General features: G+C 54.1%; 9 protein-coding genes across 9 annotated transcripts; 6 read left to right on the forward strand and 3 right to left on the reverse strand.

The window, feature by feature from the left end:
- Positions 1–500: 500 nt before the first annotated feature.
- ftmA (nonribosomal peptide synthetase ftmA) lies at positions 501–7,217 on the forward strand (the record flags this gene model as incomplete). The annotated part of the gene is made up of 1 exon (XM_041700846.1): positions 501–7,217. The coding sequence occupies one exon, from the start codon at positions 501–503 to the stop codon at positions 7,215–7,217; it is 6,717 nt and encodes a 2,238-aa protein (XP_041553790.1).
- Positions 7,218–7,622: 405 nt separating this feature from the next.
- APUU_22029A (uncharacterized protein) lies at positions 7,623–9,056 on the reverse strand (the record flags this gene model as incomplete). Its single annotated transcript, XM_041700847.1, has 2 exons — positions 7,623–7,752; positions 7,828–9,056. The coding sequence occupies 2 exons, from the start codon at positions 9,054–9,056 to the stop codon at positions 7,623–7,625; spliced, it is 1,359 nt and encodes a 452-aa protein (XP_041553791.1).
- Positions 9,057–9,598: 542 nt separating this feature from the next.
- Positions 9,599–11,511, reverse strand: ftmC (cytochrome P450 monooxygenase ftmC; the record flags this gene model as incomplete). The annotated part of the gene is made up of 5 exons (XM_041700848.1): positions 9,599–9,789; positions 9,883–9,984; positions 10,050–10,348; positions 10,401–10,522; positions 10,591–11,511. The coding sequence occupies 5 exons, from the start codon at positions 11,509–11,511 to the stop codon at positions 9,599–9,601; spliced, it is 1,635 nt and encodes a 544-aa protein (XP_041553792.1).
- Positions 11,512–12,130: 619 nt separating this feature from the next.
- APUU_22031S (uncharacterized protein) lies at positions 12,131–12,433 on the forward strand (the record flags this gene model as incomplete). Its single annotated transcript, XM_041700849.1, has 1 exon — positions 12,131–12,433. One exon carries the CDS (start codon positions 12,131–12,133, stop codon positions 12,431–12,433), a length of 303 nt encoding a protein of 100 aa, XP_041553793.1.
- Positions 12,434–12,927: 494 nt separating this feature from the next.
- On the forward strand, positions 12,928–13,983 carry APUU_22032S (cytochrome P450; the record flags this gene model as incomplete). Its single annotated transcript, XM_041700850.1, has 2 exons — positions 12,928–13,477; positions 13,562–13,983. The coding sequence occupies 2 exons, from the start codon at positions 12,928–12,930 to the stop codon at positions 13,981–13,983; spliced, it is 972 nt and encodes a 323-aa protein (XP_041553794.1).
- A 557-nt stretch (positions 13,984–14,540) lies between these two features.
- On the forward strand, positions 14,541–15,962 carry APUU_22033S (FAD-dependent oxidoreductase; the record flags this gene model as incomplete). The annotated part of the gene is made up of 3 exons (XM_041700851.1): positions 14,541–14,700; positions 14,758–15,676; positions 15,740–15,962. The coding sequence occupies 3 exons, from the start codon at positions 14,541–14,543 to the stop codon at positions 15,960–15,962; spliced, it is 1,302 nt and encodes a 433-aa protein (XP_041553795.1).
- Positions 15,963–16,128: 166 nt separating this feature from the next.
- APUU_22034A (uncharacterized protein) lies at positions 16,129–17,223 on the reverse strand (the record flags this gene model as incomplete). Its single annotated transcript, XM_041700853.1, has 1 exon — positions 16,129–17,223. One exon carries the CDS (start codon positions 17,221–17,223, stop codon positions 16,129–16,131), a length of 1,095 nt encoding a protein of 364 aa, XP_041553796.1.
- A 3,919-nt stretch (positions 17,224–21,142) lies between these two features.
- Positions 21,143–23,433, forward strand: PKS81_1 (putative PKS/NRPS-like protein biosynthetic cluster; the record flags this gene model as incomplete). Its single annotated transcript, XM_041700854.1, has 3 exons — positions 21,143–21,495; positions 21,542–22,943; positions 23,002–23,433. 3 exons carry the CDS (start codon positions 21,143–21,145, stop codon positions 23,431–23,433), a joined length of 2,187 nt encoding a protein of 728 aa, XP_041553797.1.
- A 251-nt stretch (positions 23,434–23,684) lies between these two features.
- PKS81_2 (putative PKS/NRPS-like protein biosynthetic cluster) lies at positions 23,685–26,008 on the forward strand (the record flags this gene model as incomplete). The annotated part of the gene is made up of 2 exons (XM_041700855.1): positions 23,685–24,686; positions 24,740–26,008. 2 exons carry the CDS (start codon positions 23,685–23,687, stop codon positions 26,006–26,008), a joined length of 2,271 nt encoding a protein of 756 aa, XP_041553798.1.
- Positions 26,009–26,034: the final 26 nt, after the last annotated feature.

Consider the following 26,034-nt stretch of genomic DNA (forward strand, 5'->3'; position numbering starts at 1 on the left):
CCAAAATAAACGCAGATAGTACTCCGCAGGGAGGCAGGCCCGTACTGGTATGAGTTTACTTGGATAGCTGACCTCGGACTTTCAGTGCATGCTGCAGGGTGGAAGAAGTGCGAGCGATGGAAGGCTTGATCTCTATGGGTAAATGCAACTACGCGATATGCACTTCGCCATGACCTCCGCTGACTGCGAAAGGAGCGGAGCCCTTGCCTTGTGTCCCAATGCTGCCAGCCACTTTGGAATTCCTTGCCACCCCCAGGACAAGCATTGAGATTGTTGTGCTACATAAGATGGATGGCGCGACTACAACTTCCGTGGCCGAGACCCGGTAAGCATGTAAGGGGCGCCATTGGTGAAAGAATCCACGGCTCTTATGCGGAACGGTCCTCGTATCATGGATCCCTTGCGTGAGGGGACCGTTCTTGATGGGCCCAGGGGATAAAAAGCCCTAAATCCCGAGAGGCGGGGGGGAGGCAACATGCGGGCCAAACCAAGCATAAGACATGGATGCAACAAAATTGACGAAATCGCACCAGGCCCTCAGTGTACTCCATGCGAAGCAGGCCACCGAGACAATGAGGGAAGCACTCTCTTCCTCGTCGTCTCCCTCGACGTTGTCTTCCATCACCTCTCCTCTCTCTTCTGCCTCTGAACCTCCCGCATTGGGAGAGATACAAACCGGGGACTCGGAATCGACACTGTTCTTTAACGCCCAAGTACCCGAATTCTGGGAGACATGCGTGCATGAAGTTATCCAGCAGAGGTGCAAGGAAGCGCCGGAATCATCGGCAGTGGCTGCTTGGGACGGATCGTTTACGTACGGCGAATTGGACGACCTTTCCAATCGACTGGCATCTAGCCTCATATTGCTGGGCGTCAAGGCTGAAACCTTCGTTCCGATATGCATGGAAAAATCGCGGTGGGCAACAGTCGCGATCTTGGGAGTGATGAAGGCCGGGGGGGCGTTCACCCTGCTCGATCCATCATACCCGCTTCCCCGGTTGAAGACCATTTGCGAGGAGCTGTCAAGTCTCGTGGTTCTCTCATCCACTGCCCAATCTGAACGCTGCACGCAGCTGGCGAATGTGATTGTTGTAGAGCACCTGTGCCGAGCGTGGCACCCCGGGGCGTACCTCGCTCAGTCGCCGGCCACTGTCTGCCCGTCGAACGTCTTATATGTGGCCTTTACCTCCGGCTCGACTGGTAAGCCAAAGGGGGTCCTGATTGAACATCGGGCCTACAGCTCGGGTGCCCGAGAGCATCTCAAGGTCTTCCAAATTGATCAGGCTTCTCGGGTCTTGCAATTCTCCTCGTACGCATTTGACGTCAACATCATGGAGACGCTGAGCACGTTGATGGCGGGAGGCTGCCTCTGCGTGGTGGGGGAGGCCCAACGATCGGATGTCTCCTTGTTTGCTGAGGCCGTGGACGAGATGCAGGTTAGCCATGCCATGCTGACGCCCTCGTTTGCACGAACAGTGCCATGGGAGAATGTGAGGCACCTCCGGGTATTGATACTCGGCGGGGAGGAAATGCGACAGTCGGACGCAGCAATATGCGCGGAACGAGGAGTCAGACTGATCAATGCCTACGGTGCAGCCGAGTGCTCGGTGAATGCCACAGCGCGGCCAGGAGTCCAGCCCGGAGATAATCTCAGCACTATCGGGCACGCCACAGGGGCGATAGCCTGGATTGTTGACCCGGACGACCCAGAGAGACAGATGGGGCCCGGGACAGCTGGGGAGTTGCTCTTGGAAGGGCCGATTGTGGGCCGTGGGTATTTGAACAGTCCGGAAATGACGGCCAGGGTATTTATAGACCCACCAAAGTGGCTGCGGCAGCTGCGGATGATGCACTACCAGCACCAACTGTATCGAACGGGGGACCTCGCGGTGCAAGACAGCACTGGGGCCTTGACGCTCCTTGGCCGCAAGGAGGGCCAGGTGAAGATCCGAGGCCAGCGGGTCGAGCTGGCCGAAATCGAACAGCATATCGATCAGGTCCTCACCGCAGCGACGGAGGTAGTTGTTGAGAAGGTGACCGCTGAGTGCGACCAGCGAGACGTTCTAATGGCTTTCGTCCAAACTGGAAGGGCCGCACAGGGTTGGACTGAGGGCTCGCCCTTTTTTTTACCTCCCCGGCCTGCGTCCATCCAGGAATTCAGCGCCGCCCAGAGCCAGCTGCGGGAGCAGCTCCCCAGGTACATGATCCCTGCCATCTTCATCGGTGTTAGCTGCATCCCGCGAACACCCTCCGGCAAGGCGGATCGCCGGCTGCTGCGAATGACCGCCGCCCGCCTGTCGAGAAAAGAGCTACGGGAGTTCGCCGGATCACCCATTGACGGTCGCCCTCCGAGCACCGCGGCCGAGCACGCGTTGCAGCAACTGTATGCCGATGTGCTAGAATTGCCTTTGCTGAGCATCAGCGTGGACGACTCATTTGTGCGTCTTGGTGGGGACTCTATTATGGCTGTGCGACTGGTGGGAGCCGCTCGATTGGCAGGGCTTGTGCTAGATATCCGCGACGTGCTTGGAACGGCACGGCTGGAGGAACAAGCGCGAAAGGCCACCCCTGTGTCAGAAGAAACAACCTGCGAGACCTACGTGCCCTTTTCTTTGCTGGGAAGCCGGTGTTCGGACCGCGATGAAGTGCTGCGCCTGGCGGCAGAGCAATGCGGGACCTCGCCATCCGAGATTGAAGACATATATCCATGTACGCCCTTGCAGGAAGGAATGCTGGCCTTGTCCTCGAGCCAGCCCCAGATGTACGTCGGCCAGATCGTGTTTGGAATGCCGGAGGATGTCGACGTCTCCCAATTCAAGGCTGCGTGGCAGTCAACGGCGGATGCGACTCCCATCCTCCGCACGCGCATCATCCACACACCGCAGGGACTGTTGCAGGTGGTGCTTCGAGGAAGGCTGGTCTGGGAAACGTACAACAAGACGCCAGAAGCGTGCGCATCTGTCGTGGGCTCCCAGATCGGCTCCCCCGGTGCACCGCTGATACGCTTTGCTCTGGGAGATGGGGACCATCGGGGTGAATTTGCCCTCACCGTCCATCATGCAGTATGGGATGCATGGACGATGCGGCTGATCCACGATGCTCTCGAACGGTCGTTCCAGGGTGAACCGACAAAGAAACACCCGTTCCACCCCTTCATCCAGTATCTGCAGCAAGTGGATGGCGCAACGATGGACGACTTTTGGCGCACCGAACTGGCCGACCTAGAGGCGCCCTCATTCCCAGCCCTGCCATCGACCCAGCACCGGCCGGCACCCACGGCGATGTTGCGGCACACCGTGGAGAAGATCGAGGTTGTGGCACGCATTCACACAATGGCCAGCTACATCCACCTAGCTTGGTCGCTCCTGGTGGCGCACTATACAGATTCGACAGAGGCTGTCCACGGCGCTATAGTGAGCGGTCGGAATGCCCCTGTGGCAGACATCAATGAGCTGGCAGGGCCTACCATTGCTACGGTGCCGGTGCGCGTCCGTGTCAGACCCGAGGACACCATCTCGGCTGCCCTGGAGCAGATCCAGACTTGCATGGTGCGCATGGTCCCGCATGAGCAGGCTGGGCTCCTACGCATTGCAAAGACGAGCCCGGATGCCGCCAGGGCCTGCAGCTTTCAGAGCCACCTTAACATCCAAGTAGTAGAGCAGGAGCATCGCCTGCTCCCTGCCAGGCGGGGAATCGCCAGCACGGGCATGGAGCTCACACGGTTCTCTAGTTACGCCCTCAACTTGCTGATACAGCTAACCCCTGACAATACGAGTGTCACCGTGGACATTGCGTACGATCCCCAAGTGCTGAGTGCGTGGCAGGTCGACCGGATGATCCACCAGTGGGAGCATATCCTGCGCCAGATCTGCCGAGAGCCGTCTGGATCTCTCCAGGAGCTCGACTTCGCCAGCCCACTAGATCGAGATCTGCTTCGGCTGCGGAATGCGGAGACACCCACCGTGGACTGGCGCTGCCTTCACGACCTCGTGCTGGCCCAGGAGGCGCGGCAGCCTTCACGACAGGCTGTGTCCGCCTGGGACGGGGACTTCACGTACCAAGAGCTGGCTGAACTGTCTTCTAACTTTGCCCGGCTCCTGAATCTCTTTGCAGTGGGACGCGGGTCGTTTGTGCCTATCTGCATGGACAAGAGCCGGTGGGCAATTGTTTCCATTCTCGCGGTGCTGCAGACCGGGGCCACCTGCGTCCTCCTAGATCCCCAACATCCACGCCAGCGCATGCAGGACACCATTGCCGGCTTATCTGTTCCGGTTTTGGTAAATGCGCCGTCGACTGCCCCAGTGACTAGAGGTCTAAGTGCGATTGAGCTCTGCGTGTCAGCAAAGCTCACGGAACAGCTGTGGACGAATCCCTATGGCAGTCGCTTCCAGACACACGTAGACCCGGACGACCTTGCTTTCCTGATCTTTACCTCCGGCAGCACAGGGGTCCCCAAGGGGATTGCTATGCCACATTGCACTGTCAGTTCAAGCATCTACCATAACAGTGCCCCGATGATGATCGACGCCGATACACGCACCCTGCATTTTTCCTCGTACGCCTTTGATGTCAGCATTTACGAGATCTTCACCACTCTGGCCGCCGGCGGATGTGTCTGCGTGCCTTCCGAGTTCCAGCGCACGAACGAGCTCGCGGACTTCATCCAGCAGAGGGCTGTCAATTGGACGTTTCTGACTCCATCGACGGCGCAATCCCTGCATCCGTCGGAGGTGCCTGGCCTCGCTACGTTGGTCTTGGGCGGCGAAGCAGTGACGCCGGACCATGTTAAAACCTGGGCACCTGGCCGGTCACTCATCAATGGGTATGGCCCCGCGGAGGCAACTATATGTGCCGTCGGCCGAATGCCAGAGCATGGATGGGTCCCCGGTAACATCGGCCACGTCGTCGGCGGAGTGGGATGGGTCACGATTCCCTCCGATCCCAGCCGGCTGGCTGCAATTGGAGCCATCGGCGAGCTGCTGCTGGAAGGGCCGTTCCTTGCTCGAGGGTATCTGAACCAGCACGAGGCTACCGCTGCCTCGTTTATTAGTCCGCCCCCCTGGCGCCGCACGCTGCTGCCTGGTTGTGATGCCGACACGACCCGGCTCTACCGCACAGGCGATCTGGTGCAGTACGAGGAAGACGGATCAATCCGATACATCGGGCGGCGCGACACACAGTTAAAGTTACGGGGCCAGCGCATCGACCTCGGGGAGATAGAGACACAGCTCCGCCGGAGCTTCCCTGGGGTGCACGACGTCGTTGCCGAAGCGATCCAGCTGCCAATACTGCAGGATAGGGCTGCCCTGGTGGCGTTCATCGGCTGCCAGGAGGCCCAGGTGACAGAATCGGCCGTAGGGGAGCAAGTCCTGTCTGCCGTCGATGCAGGCTTTCAACACGCTGTCTCCGTGGCGCAATCCCGCCTCCAGGCTATCCTCCCACCATATATGCTGCCATCGGTCTTCTTCCCTCTCGCTCACTGCCCCAAGACTCTCACGGGCAAGACGGACCGCCGCTGTCTGCGCCAGGCTGTGCTGTCTCTGCCGCCGCACGAACTACAGCTGTATCGGGTGGCCGGTCGCCAGAAGACTAGGGTCCCTGTTTCCCGCGGGCCTGAGTTACGTCTGCAGTCCATCTGGGCAGACCTCCTCCATATCCCTTGCGACGAGATCGGTTCGGACGACACCTTTCTTCTCCACGGTGGCGATTCGGTGGCGGCCATGCGGATGGTTGCCCTGGCCCGCCGCGCCGACTTCACATTTAGGGTTACCGACGTGCTCAGCAACTGCACTCTCTCCGAGCTAGCCCGCTGCACGGGTGAAGAGCCTTGCTTGACTGATGGGGATGGGCCACTGCCCACCACCCACGAACTCGAGGCTGCCGACCAAGTGGTGGCCAGTCCTGTGTCTACGGAGTATCATACAGGATTGACAGGCGCCAACCTGGGAACTGACGCCATCGCGGTCTATCCCACCACGCAGGCCCAGTCCTTCCTCATCAAGCGATATCCTTGGACACACTGGCGGTTTTCGTTCCACGGGGAGGTCAGCGTAAAACGATTGCGCACAGCATGCGCACGCCTCGTGGCTGCTCACAGCATCATGCGCACACTCTTCGTGGCGGGTGCCGGGGGAGAGCGTGTCCGCCATGTTGTAATGAAGGAGCTGGATATCCCTTTGCACACCGGCACCACGCACAGGAACCTGGAGGAGTACTGCCAATCAATCTGTGATGCCGAGCAGGAGATGGACGTCCTCGAGGCCGTGCTGCCCACGCGTCTAACTCTGATCTCAGACGCCCTTCACACCTCGCATATCTTCATTCTCCGTCTGTCCCATGCCCAGTACGATGGCATTTGCGTTCCAAAGATCTTCGCGGATCTCGAAGCCCTCTACAATGGGACAGAACCAATCGCCCCAACGAGGTTTGAGCGATACCTCGACGAACGCCGATGGTACGATGGCGAGCATGCTCATGCGTTCTGGAAAGAGTACCTTGCCGGGTCATCGCCCCCCTGCACGATGCCTGTAAAAGCGACACCACCAACGAACTCTGATGGCAGTAGGCCTTCGGCTCCTCTTTCTATCATCTCAGCGTCTCAGACCGTGCCGTACACTGCCTTTCCATTTCAGGTTACACTAGCAACAGTGGTCAAAGCCGCAGCGTGTCTGGTCCTAGCCCGTCTTACAGGACGCACCGACATCACCGTCGGCCAGACCGTTAATGGTCGGAGCCTGCCTCAGCCATGGGTGAGCGAAGTCGTAGGGCCATGCGTTAATTATATCCCATTCCGAGCAACGCTGTCCCAGTCAATGTCGATCCAGGACTACCTAGTCCACATGCAAAGCCAGCATAACCGCTGTATCCGCTACGACGGCGCCGAGCTGGACGCAATCATCAAGAGCTGCACCACCTGGGACCCGACGACGGAGTTTGGTTTCATTCTTCAGCATCAGAACATTGATATGGACTTGAGCCTCACCCTGGACGGAAATCGATGCGCATCCTGTGCTTCTTCCGGCCGTTTGCGTCCGTCTAACGAGGTTTGGATTTGTTCCACGCCGTGCCCGTCTGGTGTTGACTTGGATGTATTCGCCTCCAGCCAGACTCTAACGGCGGATGCTGCTAAGAGTCTGGTGGACGATATTGCTGATATGATTCAAACTCTGCTGTACAATTTGCAAACCCCTCTGCGAGATGTCGTGGAGTTGGACTAGGCTGATAAGTGTTGGGGGTGTGCCTTTTTTCTTCTTTATTATTATTATTATTATTATCATTGTGTCCTTGAGAAATCTGTGCTAGAGCAATTGGGATTAGATTGGAACCTCGCCCATAGCTTAAACTTCGCCTACTCCGTCTGTTCTGGCTACTGTTTGTTTCGTTCTTTCCGAAGAATAGTTTTCATACAGCTACTGCTGATATATCAAGGTCTCTCAATCCAAGACAAGTCCTGGTCACCATGGAAATGGCGCCGTTAACGTACAGGGGAAAAAGAAGGCACAGCCCATGCTATATAAATTCCATGGTTGATTCTGCTTATAGTAGGGAGTGGTGATAAGCACGATCTCTTCACGAACCAGCTACAGCTCTGTCAATTCGTCAGACAATAGTTGAATCCAGATTCAATCTTCCTCCCACAGATAGGTGCTTTGTGAATGGTAATAGACGCTCATGTAGACCCCCTTTTTCGCGGTATAGCAATACGATATCCAAGATTGCAAACGGGTTGTCTGGGAAATGTCCTGGTCGGGGCTGCTCACCACATGTTAGCAGGAAGAGTTACCATTGCGCAAGGCAAAAAGAAGAGTAAGCACGGGGGAAACATACTACAGCTGCTGCAAGGTATCCGGATAGGCGCAGGCATGGTCTGGCCAGCCCAGCGAGTCCCAAAACTGGGCCAACGACCGAGCGACGTGCAGATCATTCTCGCCATGCACGGGGAGGTAGAACTTGGGCACGGGGAAGCGACTTCCTGGGTGGATTTCGTAGTTCCAGATAATGGGCGATGCAATCTGGTCGGTGGCACTGGACTTGTCGTAATCAAACCCCCCCTTAAAGGCACGGCTGCCTTCGCCAATCTGCAGCAAAGACCAGATCTGCTTCAATCGGGCCAGCCCCTCGATAATTTCGGGCTCTTCGATCAGTCGGCCGCCTAGAGTCCACATCTCTGCAATCTTCGCCCATGTCACCTCCGTGTGGGCACCGTAGATCTTGAGGCGCTGCCCAGATGTTTCAACAAAGTCGCAGGACAGAAATGTGTACTCGTTGTATCCCGTGCTTTCCTGCATGTAATCGTTGATCAGGCCGAATGCGTGGCTAAACTGATTCCTCTCCGCGTCGATGGTGCGCACCGCGTCCGCGATGAGTGTCCCAACTGGCACGTCCGCTGCCTTTGCTTTCAGATACGGGAATACATAGCCCTTGACGAGAATGGCGCCGTCTGGGTTAAAGTCAAAGCCAAAGGCGGCCTGCGACTTGAGCGGGTGGGCATCCGGGCCAGAGCCCTCCTTCTGCAGCTGGCGGACCTCGCTCAGCGACAGTTGGAACTTGTTGAGCAGGTGTTGGAAGAACGGCGTGTCGAAGTTACTCAGTGGGAGCTTCGAGAGCCGGTTCAGAAGATCCGTGATGGGGATCCGATTGAACGGATCTTGCGACGATCCAGACAGGAAGCTGACGGGTTCAAACCCGATGCGCAACAGTCGGTGCGAGCCCTTCTGGAAGTTGAGACTGAATTCAATCGGCAGTCCGCTGCGCGAAATTGTGCTGCGCCATTTCTGCGGATAAGGCCCGAGGGCGGGAATGAGATGATGCATGAAGAAGAACATAAACTGGTACTGTTGGTGCAGCGCGTACTGTCCGGCTTCGAGGAACCGGCTGAACAGCGAGCCCGTCTCCTGCCACCAGCGTTCCTGGTCATTGGTAGGGAAGTGGTGATAGGAAGCGAGGGCTTGTGCAGGGCTCGGACTGGAGGGTAGCCTGGGCTGCTGGGCAGAGGGCTCCTGGGGACGCCCCGAAGGAGCACTGAAAGTATCTACACAGAGCTCGGGGGCTGTCATATTGTGGGAGTATTCAAGCTGGTAGACAGGAGACTGACAGAGACTGACAGCACAAAACCACGAAGATAAGTATGGGCCAGCCCTGAGGCTTCATGCCTCACCGTCAGAGCGGATACTGGCCAGACTTCCTTGGTAGACCTTGCATAGTACCTAATCGTGTGTCTCGCCTATTCCTTGCGTGTGCCGTGATCTCCCACCGGCTGACCAGACCAGCCCTCGCCTTCTGCAATGGCCAGCCATCAGCCACATGTAAGGAGCTCAGCCGGGGCTTTCGTTCTCGGATTACGCGTAACATAAAACGAGCACGCGAAAGGGTTGAATTAATGCAACATCACGCTGTTTCCAGCCGGTTATAACTATCCTCCATTCCTGATATTTCCCCTTGTGAAACCCTCCACGTGGACTATGTAACCTCCATTCCCGGCCACTATGGCAAAGAATTCCCATACCGACGAATGGTTAGCCCGCCTTGGTATGTAAAGAAATACGACTATGTTTATTGACACGTAGCCAGGATTTGTCTAGCGTGAAGGCAATGAAAGCTACCCACGGCGCTTGGTGAGCACGACGGGCATCCTCTCGATGCCCATCGAGAAGTGGTCCTCTATATTCTCCATCAAGCGTGTGCCATCCTCGCCCGCGGGGAAGCGGATGTCAAAGGTCGTAATGAGGCGAGCTATGGTCGTGCGGATATTCATCAGGGCAAGTGGTTTTCCAATGCAGCTGTATGGGCCTGGGAAACAGAAGAAAAGGGAAAAAAAGGAACACAGCAATGGTCAGCCAAATTCCACACGGACAACATCAAAATCAAATAGATATGGCCTACCGGTCAAGAAGGGGGCATACGCCGATCGATCTTTTATCAAGTCTGGGTACTTGTACCAGCGCTCGGGGTTGAAGGACAGTGGCGCCATGAATGCTGCGTCCGCTGGAGATACGCAAACATCAGAATTGACTCAATCAGGGAGGACTCCTAGGGAGAGGTATGCCTACAGCGTCCAATGACCCACTGGGGGCAGAATACGGTCATGCCTCCCGGAATGTGCTTGCCGTTAACATGGATTCCGTCCGCGGGGGTTTTACGTGGGATGATCGATGGAACCGGCGGATGCAGCCGAAGGGTCTCGTTGATGAACCCGTTCAGGTGAGGCAGCTTGGAAATTTCGTCGTGTAGGTACTCGCCATTCGCATCGGCGTCGATTGCCAGAAGCTCAGCCCGGAGCACGTCCACTTCTTCTGGATGCCGGGCCAGCTCGTACACGACACTCGTGAGGGCTGTTGCCGTGGTATCACTGTTTCGCTGTTAGTCCCACAGCGCAGTGGCTCCCCGTGTGAATCACAAACCTGCCAGCTGTAACGACTAACATGGAGTCGCCCATCAATAGGTTGAGTTCGTCGGTAGTAGGGCTGCGGCCATTCAACGGGGCCAGTAACGATGCGCAAATGTCCGGTATCTCCACCTTATCCTGGATGGCGTTAATGGGTACTACGCGGATATTCCTAGGGATTCCTGGAAGCGTAAAAGACAACCTACATTCATCCGGTGTACCAACTTCTGTGTGGTAAATTCAACGAACCTATGCCAGTTCTTGGAGAGAGAAGGCAGAGTGACGAAGCACCGGAGGACCCAGGACGGCACGTAGTATTTATAGAGCACAATGCCGTCCAGGAGTACCTGGATAGCCCAATGGTTACTATGGGTGTCGAGCATGTTAAAGCTGCGGCCAAAGGCTAAATCGCCCATGACATCGTAGCTGTAGAAGTTGAACCAGTCGCTGATATTGACCGTCAGGCCGACGGCATCGTTCAGCCGCGTAAACAGCTTCTGGCGATACTCACGGACGCGGGTCTCGTACCCTCTGAGGGCCCGATCGCCAAACCCAGTGCTCCAGGTGCGGCGGCGTTGGTCGTGGTCTGCTCGGTGTCGATACGAGTGCAGCGATCTCATCGGATGCCCATTGTCATAGAAGGTGCTCTTAGAACAGCGCGATTGGTGTCCGTAGATGATTCCGACTGCCTCTGGATAGACGATGGAGAGCTCCGAGGGCCCAACACGCACAATAGGTCCGTATTGGTTGTGAAGGTCCTGGAGTTTCTGAAACCCCGGTCGATCTCGCAGGCCCATTGAGAACCACAGGCCCGAGATCCTTGCGCCGTACGGACCAGGAAACCCATGAAGAGGGTGGAACTGGACGCGATAGAGAAGCAGCGAGATGTAGAGGCCCACAAAGTAGGTAACGGTCCATCCTCCCGTGGCCTTCGCTGAGTCGTAGAGAGAGACACCCCCGACGAAACGCATAACCACCGTGGTCGAGGTAATGATGAATGCGTACCATCGCACATACGTAAAAGGGTACAGGTGGTGTTCCCCGCGTCGAAAATAGCACTGATGAGATACAACGCCAGCAATCGCCCCCAGCACATGCAGCAGGGTCATGGAGACGGACATTCCCATCGCGTAAATGGACAGAAATATATGTTGTTAGCGAGTGAGTGGAAGCAGCGACGAGAGGCGGACGCAATGGCAATCCCGGCGGAAGTGTGCTGTCTGTTTATTCAAGGCCACAGATATACCGGGCTACCTATGCTTTGGGGATCCGGTAGACAGCGTCTCATCCCAATCCGCACAGACGGCGAGGATACCCAAGTGGATATCCGAAGCGAGGAGTACAATGTAGTGTAACCCCCCAGGTGCTCCCACACCCAACCACATGAAGCAACCATTGTTCCTCAGTATGTTGGACTCCTTGCATGCCAGCAACAAGAAAGATAGCGACATCGAGCGCCTGGGTTGTTCATGGGAACATGCCTTGGGCCTCCAAGGCCCGCCGTCACCGTGCATGGTATTCTCAGTTGGTAAGCCCCTTGTATGAAGTATTGATGAACATGCAGGGATGAGAACTGCGCGCTCATCTACGCATATATCGTGTCAGTAAGTTTCTTACTCCCCCGCGCGGTGTCATTCTCCAAAACTCTACCATACATTGCTTCTTTCGACCTCGTCTACCTGATTGCGTCAACACCCAACAACCGAGACGGAATAAAAAAACCACGGGCTGTTCCTCGTCTTCGAAATGGCCAAAGACACTGCGCTGCACTTGCCGCTGGGGCTGGAGTCGGTAGGGTGGGTTCTTGGGCTCCTGACAACCAGCATACTCTACCTCTTCTGGTCGCCAAAGTCCCAGATCCCCCGGCCTCCAGTGGTGAATAAATATTGGTGGGATTTCTTTCAGATCAAGGCAAAGCGTGACTTCGATGCCCGGGCGGAGGACTTGATCAAGCTCGGGCTTTCCAAGGCAAGGGCCAAAAGCACGGAGAGAGGCGTCGATGATACTGGGCAGTCCTCGCTAACAGCTACAGTCGCCTCTTGCGTTTGAAATGGTAACAGGCTTTGGTCTGAGGCTGGTCCTGTCAGATAGACTGGCGGATCCAGTGGGAATGAATAATCGGTTTGACCAGGACAAAGGAATTGCACCTGTATAACTCTTCCATCCCCCTCTACCCGGGTCCTTCTTTGGCGGCGCACAGCTGACCTCCTGCCCCTCCATATAGGTAAACCTGGTTAAATTAAGGGGATTCGAGTCCATGTTTTCGGGTTCACTACACGACTCGGTTCCACGTCCTGCTACGAGCGCTACGTCAAAAAGACTCGGTAAGAAGTAATTTCATCCATCAGTCAATAGAGACCCCACGGCTTATGATACGGCGTACAAAGTGCACTTAACCCAGCCCTTTTCCGAAGAAACGACAGATTTTCTGGAGAGAGAATGGACGGAATCTCCCGGTAATGGATAATCGCAATTGGTTCCTGTCGATTCTTTCAGACTAACACGGGCCTCCAGATTGGCATGAGATCGTGGTTTACCCAGTGATGTCTAGGCTGACCGCACAGGTACTAAGCCGAGCATTCGTTGGGCCAAAGCTCTGCCGTGATGCGCGCTGGCTAGACATTGCTACAACATACGTCTCGCACAGGATGACTGCCGCTGTGGCCGTCCAGAAATGGGGAACTGTGCTTCAGCCCATTGTCCACTGGTTTCTTCCTTCTTGTCGCAGGCTGCGTGCGCATATCCAGACGGCGCGAGAACTGATTCAGCCAGAGCTGGACCGGATCAAGGAGAATCCATTAGAGGATGAGACTTTCACCAGCCTGGCGTGGATCCACGGCTTTGCTCAGGGCTATATATATGATGCTGGCCTGGCGCAGCTGCGACTCACAGCCGTGGCGAACCATACCACGTCCGATATGGTGACCAAGATCCTGATTAGAATTTGTGAAAACCCAGAATTGATCCAGCCACTCCGCGACGAGGCCATTGAGGCAGTCCGAGGAGGGCGCCTGCGTGTTGCTGCCCTGCAGAAGATGTTTCTCATGGAAAGTGTGATGAAGGAAAGCCAGCGCCTAGAGCCATTTTTTCTACGTACGTATACCCACCCCGTCTTTGCCCAGGCTTACCCGATATATAACTGAAGTTGATATTCACATTTCTTTTGCTGCTGTCTAGTGTCCATGTTTCGCTACGCAACGGAAACGGTCATTCTTCCAGGCGGCACAACCATCCCCCAGGGAACACTTCTCACTGTTGCAAACCCAAGCAGACTCGACCCTGCTATCTACCCGGATCCTGAGAAGTTTGATGGCTATCGCTTTGTCCGAATGCGCGATGACCCCGAGAACGCACACCTGGCGCCTTTTACCAAAACCAACCCAACAAACTTGAATTTCGGCCATGGAAAACAGGCATGTCCGGGGCGATTTATCGCCGTGAACCAGATCAAAATTGCTCTCTGCCATATATTGCTGAAGTATGATGTTGAGCTGGTGGAAGAATGCCCCTCGCAATTGATACGGTCCGGGCTCCTTACAGTTAGGAACCCAGGCGCAAAGATCCGAGTAAGACGACGGCAGGAAGAAGTCTCTCTTTAAGAGGGCTCTTCCTTGGGTGTCTCGCAGCATGTGCAAGATACAATCGTCTCAGACTGACCCGGGGGGCTGAAGCTTGGTTGAGTCCGTACAGTAATGTGGCGTTGCGTGAATGTAGTCCTTTTACAATGAGAATCTCCTCCATCAACTATTTTGGCAGCAAGGAGGCGCCAGTATCATGCTCCATTCCTCTCCCTTGCTGTATTTGGGTGAACAAGCTTCTCCTCTTCTACTCCTACTCCCGCGAATACATCCCTCACCAGCTCCCAATCACTCCAGGTTTGGTCCTATTGCCCCTTCCCTTGCATACATCGTGATCCTTCACTGGTGTACAGGTATGCTGCGTAACATTTTTTTGTTGTTGCTGCGCAGCAGAGTACTATGCTATACTGAATAAAAGGTGGTCCAGTGCGCATGTGAGGCGTGCAACGGTGGAGGCCAGCTCTTTTTGATGCTACTCTTGCGCCTTCAACCTGGAATCTCAAACCTGGTCTCGCTTCGCGGGGGTGTCTTGCCTTTATTTAGACCTCTTTCGCCAACTCAACCTCGCATCCTCACCAATGGCTATAGACGGATCTGGTGCGGCTACCTCAGATCCATCTGGTATCACTGTGATCATTGTCGGCCTCGGGCCCACTGGGCTGGCTGCTGCTATCGAATGCCACCGCAGGGGCCATAAGGTGATATGTTTCGAGAAAAATCCCAAAAGCTACCGCTTGGGTGAGTGAGGTGCCGCACTTCGGTTGAAAGCTCGACCGCTGACGGAGAGTATTAAAGGAGACTTGATCAGTGTGACTGGAAATGCCGTTCGAGTACTGCAGGAATGGGGCAACGGCTCTGTAATTAAAGAGTTGCAGGCCTTCCAGTGCAACCTGGACACCCTCGAAGTCTACGATGAGACTGGCGACCTGAAGCTCTCCGCACCGTATAATGCAACCCAAGCGAAAGACCAGTACATGATGCGGCGGTCAAGGCTCCTCGACATCTTTCTGCAGCATTTGAAGAGCCTTGGCGTCGAAATTCACTTGGGCATCCAGGTCGCCGACTATTGGGAGACGGAGAGTAGCGCTGGGGTTACCGTTGGCGACGAGAAGATTGCTGGTGATTGTGTCGTTGTTGCGGACGGCGTGCACAGTAAAGGCAGGCCGCAGGTCTCTGGAGAGCCCTTTGCCCTTCAGGCTACCGATGGAATTGCATTCAGGGCATTCTTCCATGCCGGCGAAATATCGCAGGATCCAGAAGCGTCGTGGCTCCTGCGGGACGCAGGCGAAAAGGACTGTTTCAAGACCTTTTACGGAAAAGGCCTTGTCATGATGGTCGGGACGGCGGAGAACCACGAATACGTCTTCTGGAGTTGTGGCCACAAGGACAATGTCATGGCACATCCTTCTTCCGTGGCCACGGTTCTCCATCTCATAAGGGACTGGCCTGTATCGAAGAGGCTTGCTCCGCTCATATCCAAAACCCCAGGTGACAACTGCCTGAATCAAACCCTATACACAAGACCACCGTTAAAGAACTGGGTATCGAGTAATGGCAGGATGATAGTTCTGGGAGATGCAGCTCATCCTTTCCTTCCCCACGCCGGGCAGGGTGCAAATCAAGGAATTGAAGATGCCGCTGTCCTGGCCCTGTGCCTTCAGATCACCAGCAAGGACGACGTCCCCCTAGCGCTACGAGTGACAGAGAAACTAAGGTTTTTATCCTCTTTATATCTGTACCAAGCTTCATTCTGCGTTCTGACACTTTAATCTACCAGGTACCAAAGGGTTGCTGCAATCCAACAACGGGGTGTTGAGGCCAGGGATCAGTCATTAAACGTTGACTGGGGCAATGGTGGCTTTAGTAAGAAGCTCACTCTGTATCCAGCTTGGCTCCATGACCATGACTGTATTCAACAAGTTTATGAGGAATTCGACAAAGCTGCTGATGCTGTTACCAAGGGCCATAAACATACCTTTGGAGGTATACCGGTTGGTTGAGTGCTATATCCACGACCTGTTGACGTGTCAGATAACTGAGCGCTTAATCTAACTGTTTTTTATTTTTCATTTTTATTTTCTTTTATACAGAACACCAAGTCTTCGGAAGCAGTGGCCATGGCAGTGCATGGTCTACAGTCCTTGGCCAGGAATTTCCATAGGCCCTTTACAGTGTCCCTGTAAACTGACTGACAGACACAATCCCCTCGTAGTCTGCGACAGCCTCAGTTGTCTGGGACAGGTTGCTCGTGCTCGTCCAATTTGACACCATGAGGTACAATTGATTTCCCTTGCTGGTCGACCAAGGATGGATAAATCCACCGTACAGAAACGACCCGTCCCCCTCTTGATTAACTTGCACCTTTTCTTCGGACCAGGGCCCAGTAGGGTCCTTTGCACTGCGTGAGGCGATATGCGGCGATGCAGTGCTCGCATTCAGATAGACCATGGCCCAAGTACCATCATAAAGCCTGCGCACCGACGGCTCTCCAAAGTATCCCTCCAGAATAGGGGAGCAGGGTCTTTGCCAGCCCCAGTCCTCTCCATTCCATCCCCAGCCCTGGTATTCGGCCTTGTTTGTCATCTTGTCCCATGGTACGCGCTGCAGCATCATTGGGCCGTACTGCGGAGCTGGGCGCACTGTAAATATGTACGCCCAGTCGCCATCGCGCTGCATTGTCCACATCTGGAATGGATCGGTGTTATTGTCGTTGTTCAGCCACTTGGTTGGGAGCCGCGAGAAGGTATTGCCGTCTGTCGAGTATGCCAGCCCCGAGTAGTTGGGAGTCCATGGCGTTGTGAAGTTCCTTATGCTCAAGTACGAGATGATATGTTCACCGGTCTCAGGGAAGCTGATACCGTCGTTCGGCAGGACAGTGAACTCCCAGGTGCCTGTGCCTGTGCCATCATCGCCCCGGTCTCCGTTGTAAAAGAGTCTGGGTGCGAGGCCATCGCCGTCGACCCCTGCCGCACTCTCAAACACAATCCCGCCATCTTCGCCGGGATGTATCCCCGAGCGCAGCATAACTGGCGAGCGCAGGTCCTTGGCTTCTTGCACCCACTTCGTGCTCACCGTGTCCCCAAAAAGGAATCCGATCTCGCCATTGTGCTGGTCGTACGGAATGCCTAAATCGGTGGCTGCGACCCCCCAGCGACGACCACTCTCACGGTCTTCGCCTATGAGACGGCGAGTGGAAGCTGCGTTTGCATTCTGGGCGGAAACGGCGGAGCTAAGAAGGATGGTGGCCAGTAAATAAAGCATTGTGCTCATGATTCTCATCTGAGTCGACCGTTTAAGGGATTCGACAGCGACAATGGAACAGGGATATCTGCTCTACTTAAGCCTCCCCTGTTTTGGTAAGTGGGCATGGGCCGTGCCCTATAATTGATGTTTCTTCCGCAAGCATTGGTTCGGTCGGGAAGTAACAATTACGCTGTCCTTCCGTAATCGGCTTTGGCCCAGAATAAATAGGATGGTGTTGCATTCGGAAAGTACCGGATTGTTAGCAGCATAGCCAAACCAAAAACCAACATCTGTTTCCCGGGGCACCTACTGCGGAGACGGCGACGACAGCCCTGCCAAAAGACAGGGCCTCTGGGCTTTTATAGTATGATCCTTGATTTTATGGAAATTCCTGTTGTTAGATCATGGCCTACACGGTATAGACTATGGTAAAAAACTGTAGAACTTGTATTCAGATTTTTAGAATATAGGAAGAGGCTTTATAGGGTCGTGACAAGGACCCTTTACTAGATAGATACTACATATAAGATTCAAATCTATTATCCCTTTATCTCTCCTTGTCCAGCGTGGCTTAGGGGCCCTTCAGGTAGTGATTTACCAGTACACCACCAAGCTGGAAGGAAATTAAGGCTACAGATTTCGAGTATATAGATACATAGGCGGGCACTTGATTGACGAGGTTTCCTTCGATTTACTCTTCTCCCTCTTTTAGGCACCTGGGTAAATAGCAAAAGTGCTGTTTCGTGCCCTGCTTAGTGTCATGGCTCCACAGTAAGCAAGGTTATCAAGCCAGTGATTTGAGATGAATGAAAAGGCCTCAAAGTCCAGCTGAACTGCTGAAGCCACATATTTCACCAACACGCGGGGACCCAATCTTGCAGGATTGGATAGCCTGATCGCGGTACGAGATGTGTCGCCTGCATCTTGCATGGTAATGTAAGGGGGTACTATAACCGAACCTATCCTCAGTCTGCTCGGTCTTCTCAGCTATGGTATTATTACTAGCGTAATGCCAGCCAATATGCTTGATGCAGGTCAGAAAATAGTACTTACCATCGAGAGAACCATCAGCCTGTTCACATATTGGAAGGAAATAAAGAAAAAAGGGGCTGGTGGAGGCATGCCAATTGGAATAGTATCCCGGGGGCGGCGCGAAGAAGTAGTCTTTCGACTCTTCGGGAATCTGTATCTCGAATACATGCTGGTAAGCTGCGTCTAAAACTAGTGTAGGCCAGCCCCCTGGGAAACTTGTCGTACCAACCGGCGCTATGACTTTCCTTCCCGCCCAAGATTATGCATGCATGGTGCAGGCGCCCATTCGAGGTATCTCAGACACCACACCCAATGGGAGCCACTGGAGGCCAGCGACCCCTGGCAGCTATTTGCTAACCTGAAGGAAAATATGCACTCACGTAGGGAGCTAGGGGAAGCAAATTTGAAGGAAGCAAGCTACATTCCACTGAAAATCAACAGCAAGATACCCACACAGTGCCGGGTATACCTTGTGTCTAGCCGTCTTTGCCGGAGAGCACTCGGGTTAGTGATGGCGAGTTGAGGCCGATATTGTTTCTGTTTACGCTTTGCTAGTTGTATAGGTGAGCAGGTAGATAGAAGTTCCTATTTAGGTTGAGTTGCGTTGTTGGGCAGCTCGGAGACTCACTTGATAGGAGGTGAAGGGGGTATTTTGGTCTGTCAAACAACCTACCGGGCTATTCACTTCTTCGAAAGGTAAGCCTGCTTTCCAAATGAAATATCACGTATCCTACCACGTTTACAGTGCTCTCGAGTAAGTAGGCTTCCAAATGTAGTTGACAGACAGACTAAACAGGGTGCTGTCCGTATCTGTAAATTTCCTCCAATGACAGCCCGATATAGTAGAAGAGCAGTTTAGGGTACGCCGGTAAGATGTAGACATAACCCTTTAGTAGACTCTAGGGCACCAACTCGGAATGATTGTATTCAGGCGATTCCAGCCCCTGCAAGCTCGGCGTATTCGCCTCGCTAAGCCCGCGATCCTGCTTACGAGCTGCTTCACAAGACGAGAATTGCCCCGAGTGCATAAGGGTATTCGGCCGTGCCCTTTCATATATCGAACCATGCTACCCTTACTAACAATATGGAAACATTGTAATCTGGATTTTATTGGCTGTGGTATGCGTGACCGCCACTCTGTGGGTTGCATGTTAGATATTTAAGGAGGGACAACATATATATATTTCAGGTGTACCACAGCGTTCCAATACTATTTTCATCTGGCAGGAGACAGCCCGGGCTGTCCTGAACCAATACTTTGCAAGTGATGTATATCTCTAATAGTATCAGGAGAGAAATAGAAAGAAATTTACCAAAGACCTGTGCTATGGACCGAATACGAGCGACTCGTAGGGTATCTGACTAGTCCGACTGACATGATCGTATCGGGGGATTTGGGGATGATATATCTGGCATAGTACCGTTGCACAGCCCCCATTCCGGCGTAAAACTCTCTCAGTTGAAGCAAAAGGGTGCGGCTTTCTAGCCATTGCTATCCTTATACAGTATCAAACCCATCCTCAAGCCCGAAAATGTCGGCCACCAGCGCAGCGCCATACCATTTATACTTCCTTGATGCCGCGGCGGCGGTCATCGGCTCGCTCCTTATTTACTCCGGGGTGCTGGGAACGTTTATTGATCCTCTACGCTGTGATTGCGCCTCTGCCGACTCTGGGTCTCTCTCCACTGCCTTTTGTTGACTTTTGCCTTTTTAGTGGCGCAATTCTTCGGCCTCCCTACCGCAACCGCAGAGAACGTCATTCTCTTTCCTTCAGCAACAGGCCGTAATCTGGGTGCTGGTATTTTCGTCTGGACCCTGACGCTGTTAGGAGAGCGTAGGGCATTGGGGATATTTCTCCTATGCTGGACATGGGCGGGCATCGCGGACACGAAGATTCTGTGTGAGCACCCACATGGACAAAGCCAGGGAATGCACATCAGGAATATCTTCATACTATTAGTGCTAGGGCCTCTCTTGATCCGATCAGCAACACAGTGAACAAGAGGTTTTACACCAGTTGAGGCGTCCGAACGATTAGAGCCTCGAGCCCTTCTCATCTTTATGCAGCTGCCAAAGTAGCCATATAGGCTGTATACCACCGCACATTTGATGATGGAGTCAGCGGCATTCTCCTAGGCCATGGGGATGGCCGGTTACTAGAGTATGCGCGGCCAAGTCACGGTGTGTGTGGTATGAGTGTACAGGGCAAATATTTGGTGCGGTGATAGAATAGGTACCGAAGTCGCTGAACAAAATAGAACTACTTGCAGAATATCATATAAAATATCTATCAATTAGTAGCACGTTCTGCCTTAGGATCTGTAACTACAGTATACTACCCTTAATTCATTCATGACACAGGAAAGCAAGATATAGGTAGAATTGAAGGCCGAGATCGTCAGAGAATCGCGGATGCTACAGAAGGATAGAAATGATCAGACGTGCAACAGCGAACACGGGATCTGGTACGGGTACACATGGACGAAGGGAAGGGAAACAGAAGATGCAATAAGCCAATATCAGAAAACGGGTGTCAAGCAGGAGGTGTGATGTCGATAAGACAATATACCGACGGCCCCTTGAGGGATTCTCTCTGATTCGCAGCGGACTTGTCATGCAGCAATAAACGAATCGCAATGCAATCAAATCAAAAGGACCCTCGGACATTACCAGTCGGGCTGAAGGAGGGGCATTGGCATTTCGGGCACGGGTGAATCACGGAGCGATGGATCGTTTGGGGGCTGAGTGATATCGCTGGTAGGTGACTTTATTAGTCGGCCTTGACAACGCTTGGGCTACTTCTCTGCTACTCGTTCTCCTAGTCCATCCTAGTCGTTTGAAAGCCTCACAGTTTCACACAGTGGCTTGTCTTGGATAGCTTCATTGACTTTCTCCTTAGGGTTAATGATGCCCGTATATACTCCCACAACAAGTTCAGATCCCGACCGGGACACGCACAAGCTGAAGCTTGTCTACTTCAGCAATGAGTTTCCCAGGGACGATCTACAGGGCGTGTTTCGCCGCCTGCATAACCACAGCAAGGACAGTGCTCACCCGATCTTGGCCGAGTTCATATCCAGGGCCACCTGGGCCATCAAGGACGAAGTTCGACAGTTGCAGACTGAGATCAAACACCTGATCCCGCCGTTCGAAACATTGTTCAGTTGGGCTGAAAGCACGGATCTTCGGGAAGGCTTGATCTGTGGCGCGGTAGACGGAGTGTTGCTGCTTGTGGTTCAATTGGCAACTTACATCGGGTGGGTAGCTTGCAGCTTGACATAGAGGTAGCTGACATTGTCCTAGATATTCAGAGAGCCGCCCCGAAGACTTGGCTGACTTGACAAACACAAGCCTTGCAGGCCTTGGACTTGGCCTGCTGGCATCGACTGCGGTCTCCCTGTCTTCCTCGTTGGCAGACTTGCCCCAGGCCGGTGCAGATGCAGTGCGCTTGGCCTTCCGCCTGGGAATCCATGTCCAGGGTGTCTCTGCAAACCTGGAAGCCCGTGAGCCGTCGGAGAGTCCAGATACCTGGGCGTATGTGGTTCATAATGTCGACCATGGCACCGTTCAACAGGAACTCGACACGATACATTCCCACAAGGAAACGCCTGCCACTGGGAAGATCTTTGTCAGTGCCGTCAGCCGTACATCAGTCACAGTCAGCGGACCGCCAGCGCGGCTAAAGGCGCTGTTCATTACATCTGAGTTCTTCCGCGAGTCCAAGTTCATCCCTCTTCCGGTCTACGGGGGCCTCTGCCATGCGCCCCATATCTACAGCCTGCAGGACACGCAGAGTATAGTCCACGGCAGCCCATTGAACACCGTTCGGACAAACGTGTTGCCAGCGGTACCACTCTTCTCCACCAGCACGGGTCAATACTACCAAGTCAAGAACGCCACAGAGCTGTTTGAAGCGGTCGTCTCGGAGCTCCTTACCCAAGCAATCTACTGGGACCGCGTAATATCCGGCGTCGTCGAGAGAGTAGAGACTGCTGTTGCCGCTGGAATGGTGCTGCATAGTTTCGGTAACTCGATTCCCCTCAACGACCTCATGGCTGAGGTGAAGAGCAGCATTACGCACCCTACTGTCTCAACCAACAATCTGATGAGCTGGCTCACCGAACCCATACCCCCGTCTACTACCCCACGTAGCCCGGCACAGGCCAAGCTGGCCATTGTCGGCATGGCGTGTAGGCTTCCCGGGGGTGCGACAGACCTGGAGCAGTTCTGGGAGATGTTAGAGAAGGGCTTAGATGTCTCAAGGCAAATACCAGCTGATCGATTTGATGTTGAAACGCACTATGATCCAACCGGCAAACAGCTCAACAAGACCGTAACCCAGTTCGGCTGCTTTATCGATGAGCCCGGTTTGTTTGATGCGCCATTCTTCAACATGTCCCCCCGTGAAGCCCAGGTCGTCGATCCGCAGATGCGTCTGGCTCTGGTCACCGCGTATGAGGCCCTGGAGCGTGCGGGCTACGTTGGAAACCGCACTGCAGCCACGCAGTTACCACGAATCGGTACCTTCTATGGCCAGGCTGCAGACGACTACCGCGAGGTGAACCAGGGCCAGGAGGTTAGCACCTATTACATTCCGGGCGGCTGTCGCGCCTTTGGTCCTGGCCGCATCAATTACTTCTTCAAGTTTGCTGGTCCCAGCTACAGCATCGACACTGCCTGCTCCTCGGGACTTGCGGCGATTGAGGTACAGTCGCTGATGCGCATCTTTATGTCACTTGCCAACATACTAACAAACACTTTAGGTTGCCTGTCAAGCCCTTTGGAACGGCACTGTGGATACCGCCGTTACAGGAGGCGTCAATATCTTGACCAACCCTGATGGTTTCACAGGACTCTGCAACGGCCATTTCCTCACCAAAGGGCACAACGCTTGTAAAACGTGGGATGCCACAGCTGATGGATATTGTCGCGCTGACGGTATTGGATCTCTGGTCATCAAGAGGCTTGAAGATGCAGAGGCCGATAATGATAACATTCTGGGTGTTATTCTTGGTGCAGGAACAAACCATTCAGCAGAGGCAGTCTCCATTACCCACCCCCATGCTGGCCACCAGGCCTATTTATCTCGCCAAGTGCTGCGGCAAGCGGGCATCGATCCCCTCGACGTGTCCTATGTGGAGCTTCATGGCACTGGTACCCAAGCAGGAGACCACGAGCTTCCTACAAGTCGATGAGTTTAGAACTGTACCACGATGTGCCGGTCTTCCGAGAGAGCCTTCAGCAGCTTGACTCCATTGCCCAGGGCCAGGACTTCCCATCCTTTATTCCAGCTCTCGATGGATCACATCCAAAAGACCACGCTCATTCTGCTGTTGTTACGCAGCTTGCCTTGGTCTGTTCGGAAATTGCTCTGGCGAAATACTGGACTTCCCTTGGAGTTAAACCAGATGTGATCATCGGCCACAGCCTAGGAGAGTACGCTGCAATGCACACTGCAGGTGTAGTCACAGCTAGTGATACTATATTCATGGTGGGACGGCGAGCTCAGATGTTGGAACAGAAGTGCCAGGCTAGCAGTCATACTATGCTCGCCGTTCGAGCTCCTGTGGCCGATATCGAGGGCTCCTCCGAGGGCAAGCCGTACACAGTTGCTTGTATCAACGGCCCTTCAGATACGGTCCTCAGCGGCACCAAAGCGCAGATGGACGATATCGCAGTCTCCCTTCAAAAGGCGGGCTACCGATGCATCAAGTTGGATGTTGCATTTGCCTTTCACTCCGAGCAAATGGACCCCATTTTGGATGACTTCGAAGCAATTGCAGCAACCGGTGTCATCTTCCAGGAGCCCAAGGTGCCTGTCATTTCTCCGCTGCTAGGAAAAGTGATATTCGATGGCAAAACGCTGAATGCAAGCTATGTCCGCCGGGCCACCAGAGAGACGGTGGACTTTGTCGCGGCTCTTAACAATGCAGAGAAGATCCATACGATCAGCGATGCGACTGTCTGGGTCGAAATCGGGCCGCATCCCGTATGCACTAACTTCATCAAAGCGACTCTACCATCCACTGAAGTCGCTCTCCCATCATTCCGACGTGGCGAGGACAACTGGAAGACCATGGCTGAGAGTATGGCCGCCCTGCACCTCGCCGGAGTCGACGTTAGCTGGAATGAGTTCCATCGCCCGTTTGAGCGCAGACTCCGACTCCTGAACCTGCCAGCATATGCGTGGAGTGAAAAGACCCACTGGCTGCAGTATACCGGGGACTGGTGCTTGACCAAGGGGAATACGTTCTACGAGGCGGAAAAGAAGCCTGCACCGAAGGCACTGCCGGCTAGCGAGATTCAGACGACAACAGTGCAGCAGATCATTGAGGAGACATTTAATGAGTCTGCTGGTACGGTGGTCATGCAGTCGGACCTCATGCAGGCCGACCTCCTGGCCGCCGCTCATGGACACAGCATGAATAACTGTGGTGTTGTTACGTCGGTAAGTCTCCGGTATGTAACTCTACCCCTAAGATCGCATTGCTAATTCTGTAGTCCATCCATGCCGACATTGCATACACCCTTGGCGGATATCTCTACCGCCGTCTGAACCCACGAGCCAAGGATGTCAAGGATGTCAACATGAATGTTTCCAACCTAGCTGTTACGAAGGGATTAGTTGCACACACCAACAAGAAGGTCCCTCAGCTATTCCGTGTGACTGCTACCACTGCCGATGTTCACTCGGGCGTGGTCGACTTGACCTGGCAGAACGTGGACAACGACGGCAACGCTGAGGAGCCATTCGCCACTGCGAATCTCTATTACGGAGATGCGTCCGAGTGGCTGGCATCTTGGGAGCCCATTTCACACCTCGTCCATAGCCGCATCGGAGAGCTCGAGAATCTGGCAGCACAGGGCAAGGCCAACCGCCTTTCGCGGAATATGGCCTACACCCTCTTTGCCAGTAATCTGGTGACCTACGCCGACAAGTACCGCGGAATGCAATCAGTCGTCATGCATGAACTGGAAGGATTTGCGGATATTGAATTAACCACCAAGGAAAGTGGTACGTGGACAGTCCCGCCATATTTTATCGACAGTGTAGCACACCTGGCCGGCTTCATCATGAACTGCTCCGATAGCATAGACACGCAAAACAACTATTGCGTGACTCCTGGCTGGAAGGCAATGCGATTCGCAAAGCCTCTTACCCCAGGAGCCAAGTACCGTTCCTATGTGAAGATGATCCCGACGGCCGCAGACCCAACTGTCTATCTCGGCGACGTGTATATCCTGCAGGCCGATGCCATCGTTGGTAAGGTGGATGGCATCCAGTTCCGTCGCTATCCTCGCATTCTCCTTAACCGTTTCTTCTCACCGCCGGATAAAGTGGCAGCGAGTGAAGGGAAGCCAACAGGTAAACCCACTGCTCAGACACCACCAGCTCCCAAGACGACAACCGCCATAAAGCCCGAAAAGCCTGATGAGAGCACGCCATCTTCAAACGTTACCCCCGCTGCACCTGCTCCCCCCAAGAGCGTTGCATCTGCATCCCCTGCTGGGCCTGCTCCGTCTGACAGTGCTGCATCGAGTGGTATCTCCGACAAAGCAATCCTGCTCATCGCGAACGAAGCCGGCTTGGACCTCGCTGACATGGAGGATGGGGCTCGTTTCGCCGACTTGGGTGTTGACAGTCTCATGTCGCTTGTCATCTCGGAGAAGTTCAGGGCGGAGCTGGACGTCAAAGTCAACGGAAGTCTGTTCTTGGACTACGAGACGATTGGAGATTTGAGGGAGTGGCTGGATGAGTACTACAGTTAGATTAGTTTGTCGTTTCAGATGCTATT

The sequence above is a fragment of the Aspergillus puulaauensis genome, chromosome 2 (assembly GCF_016861865.1).
Source record: "Aspergillus puulaauensis MK2 DNA, chromosome 2, nearly complete sequence".
In the NCBI taxonomy this organism is placed as follows: Eukaryota; Fungi; Ascomycota; class Eurotiomycetes; order Eurotiales; family Aspergillaceae; genus Aspergillus; species Aspergillus puulaauensis.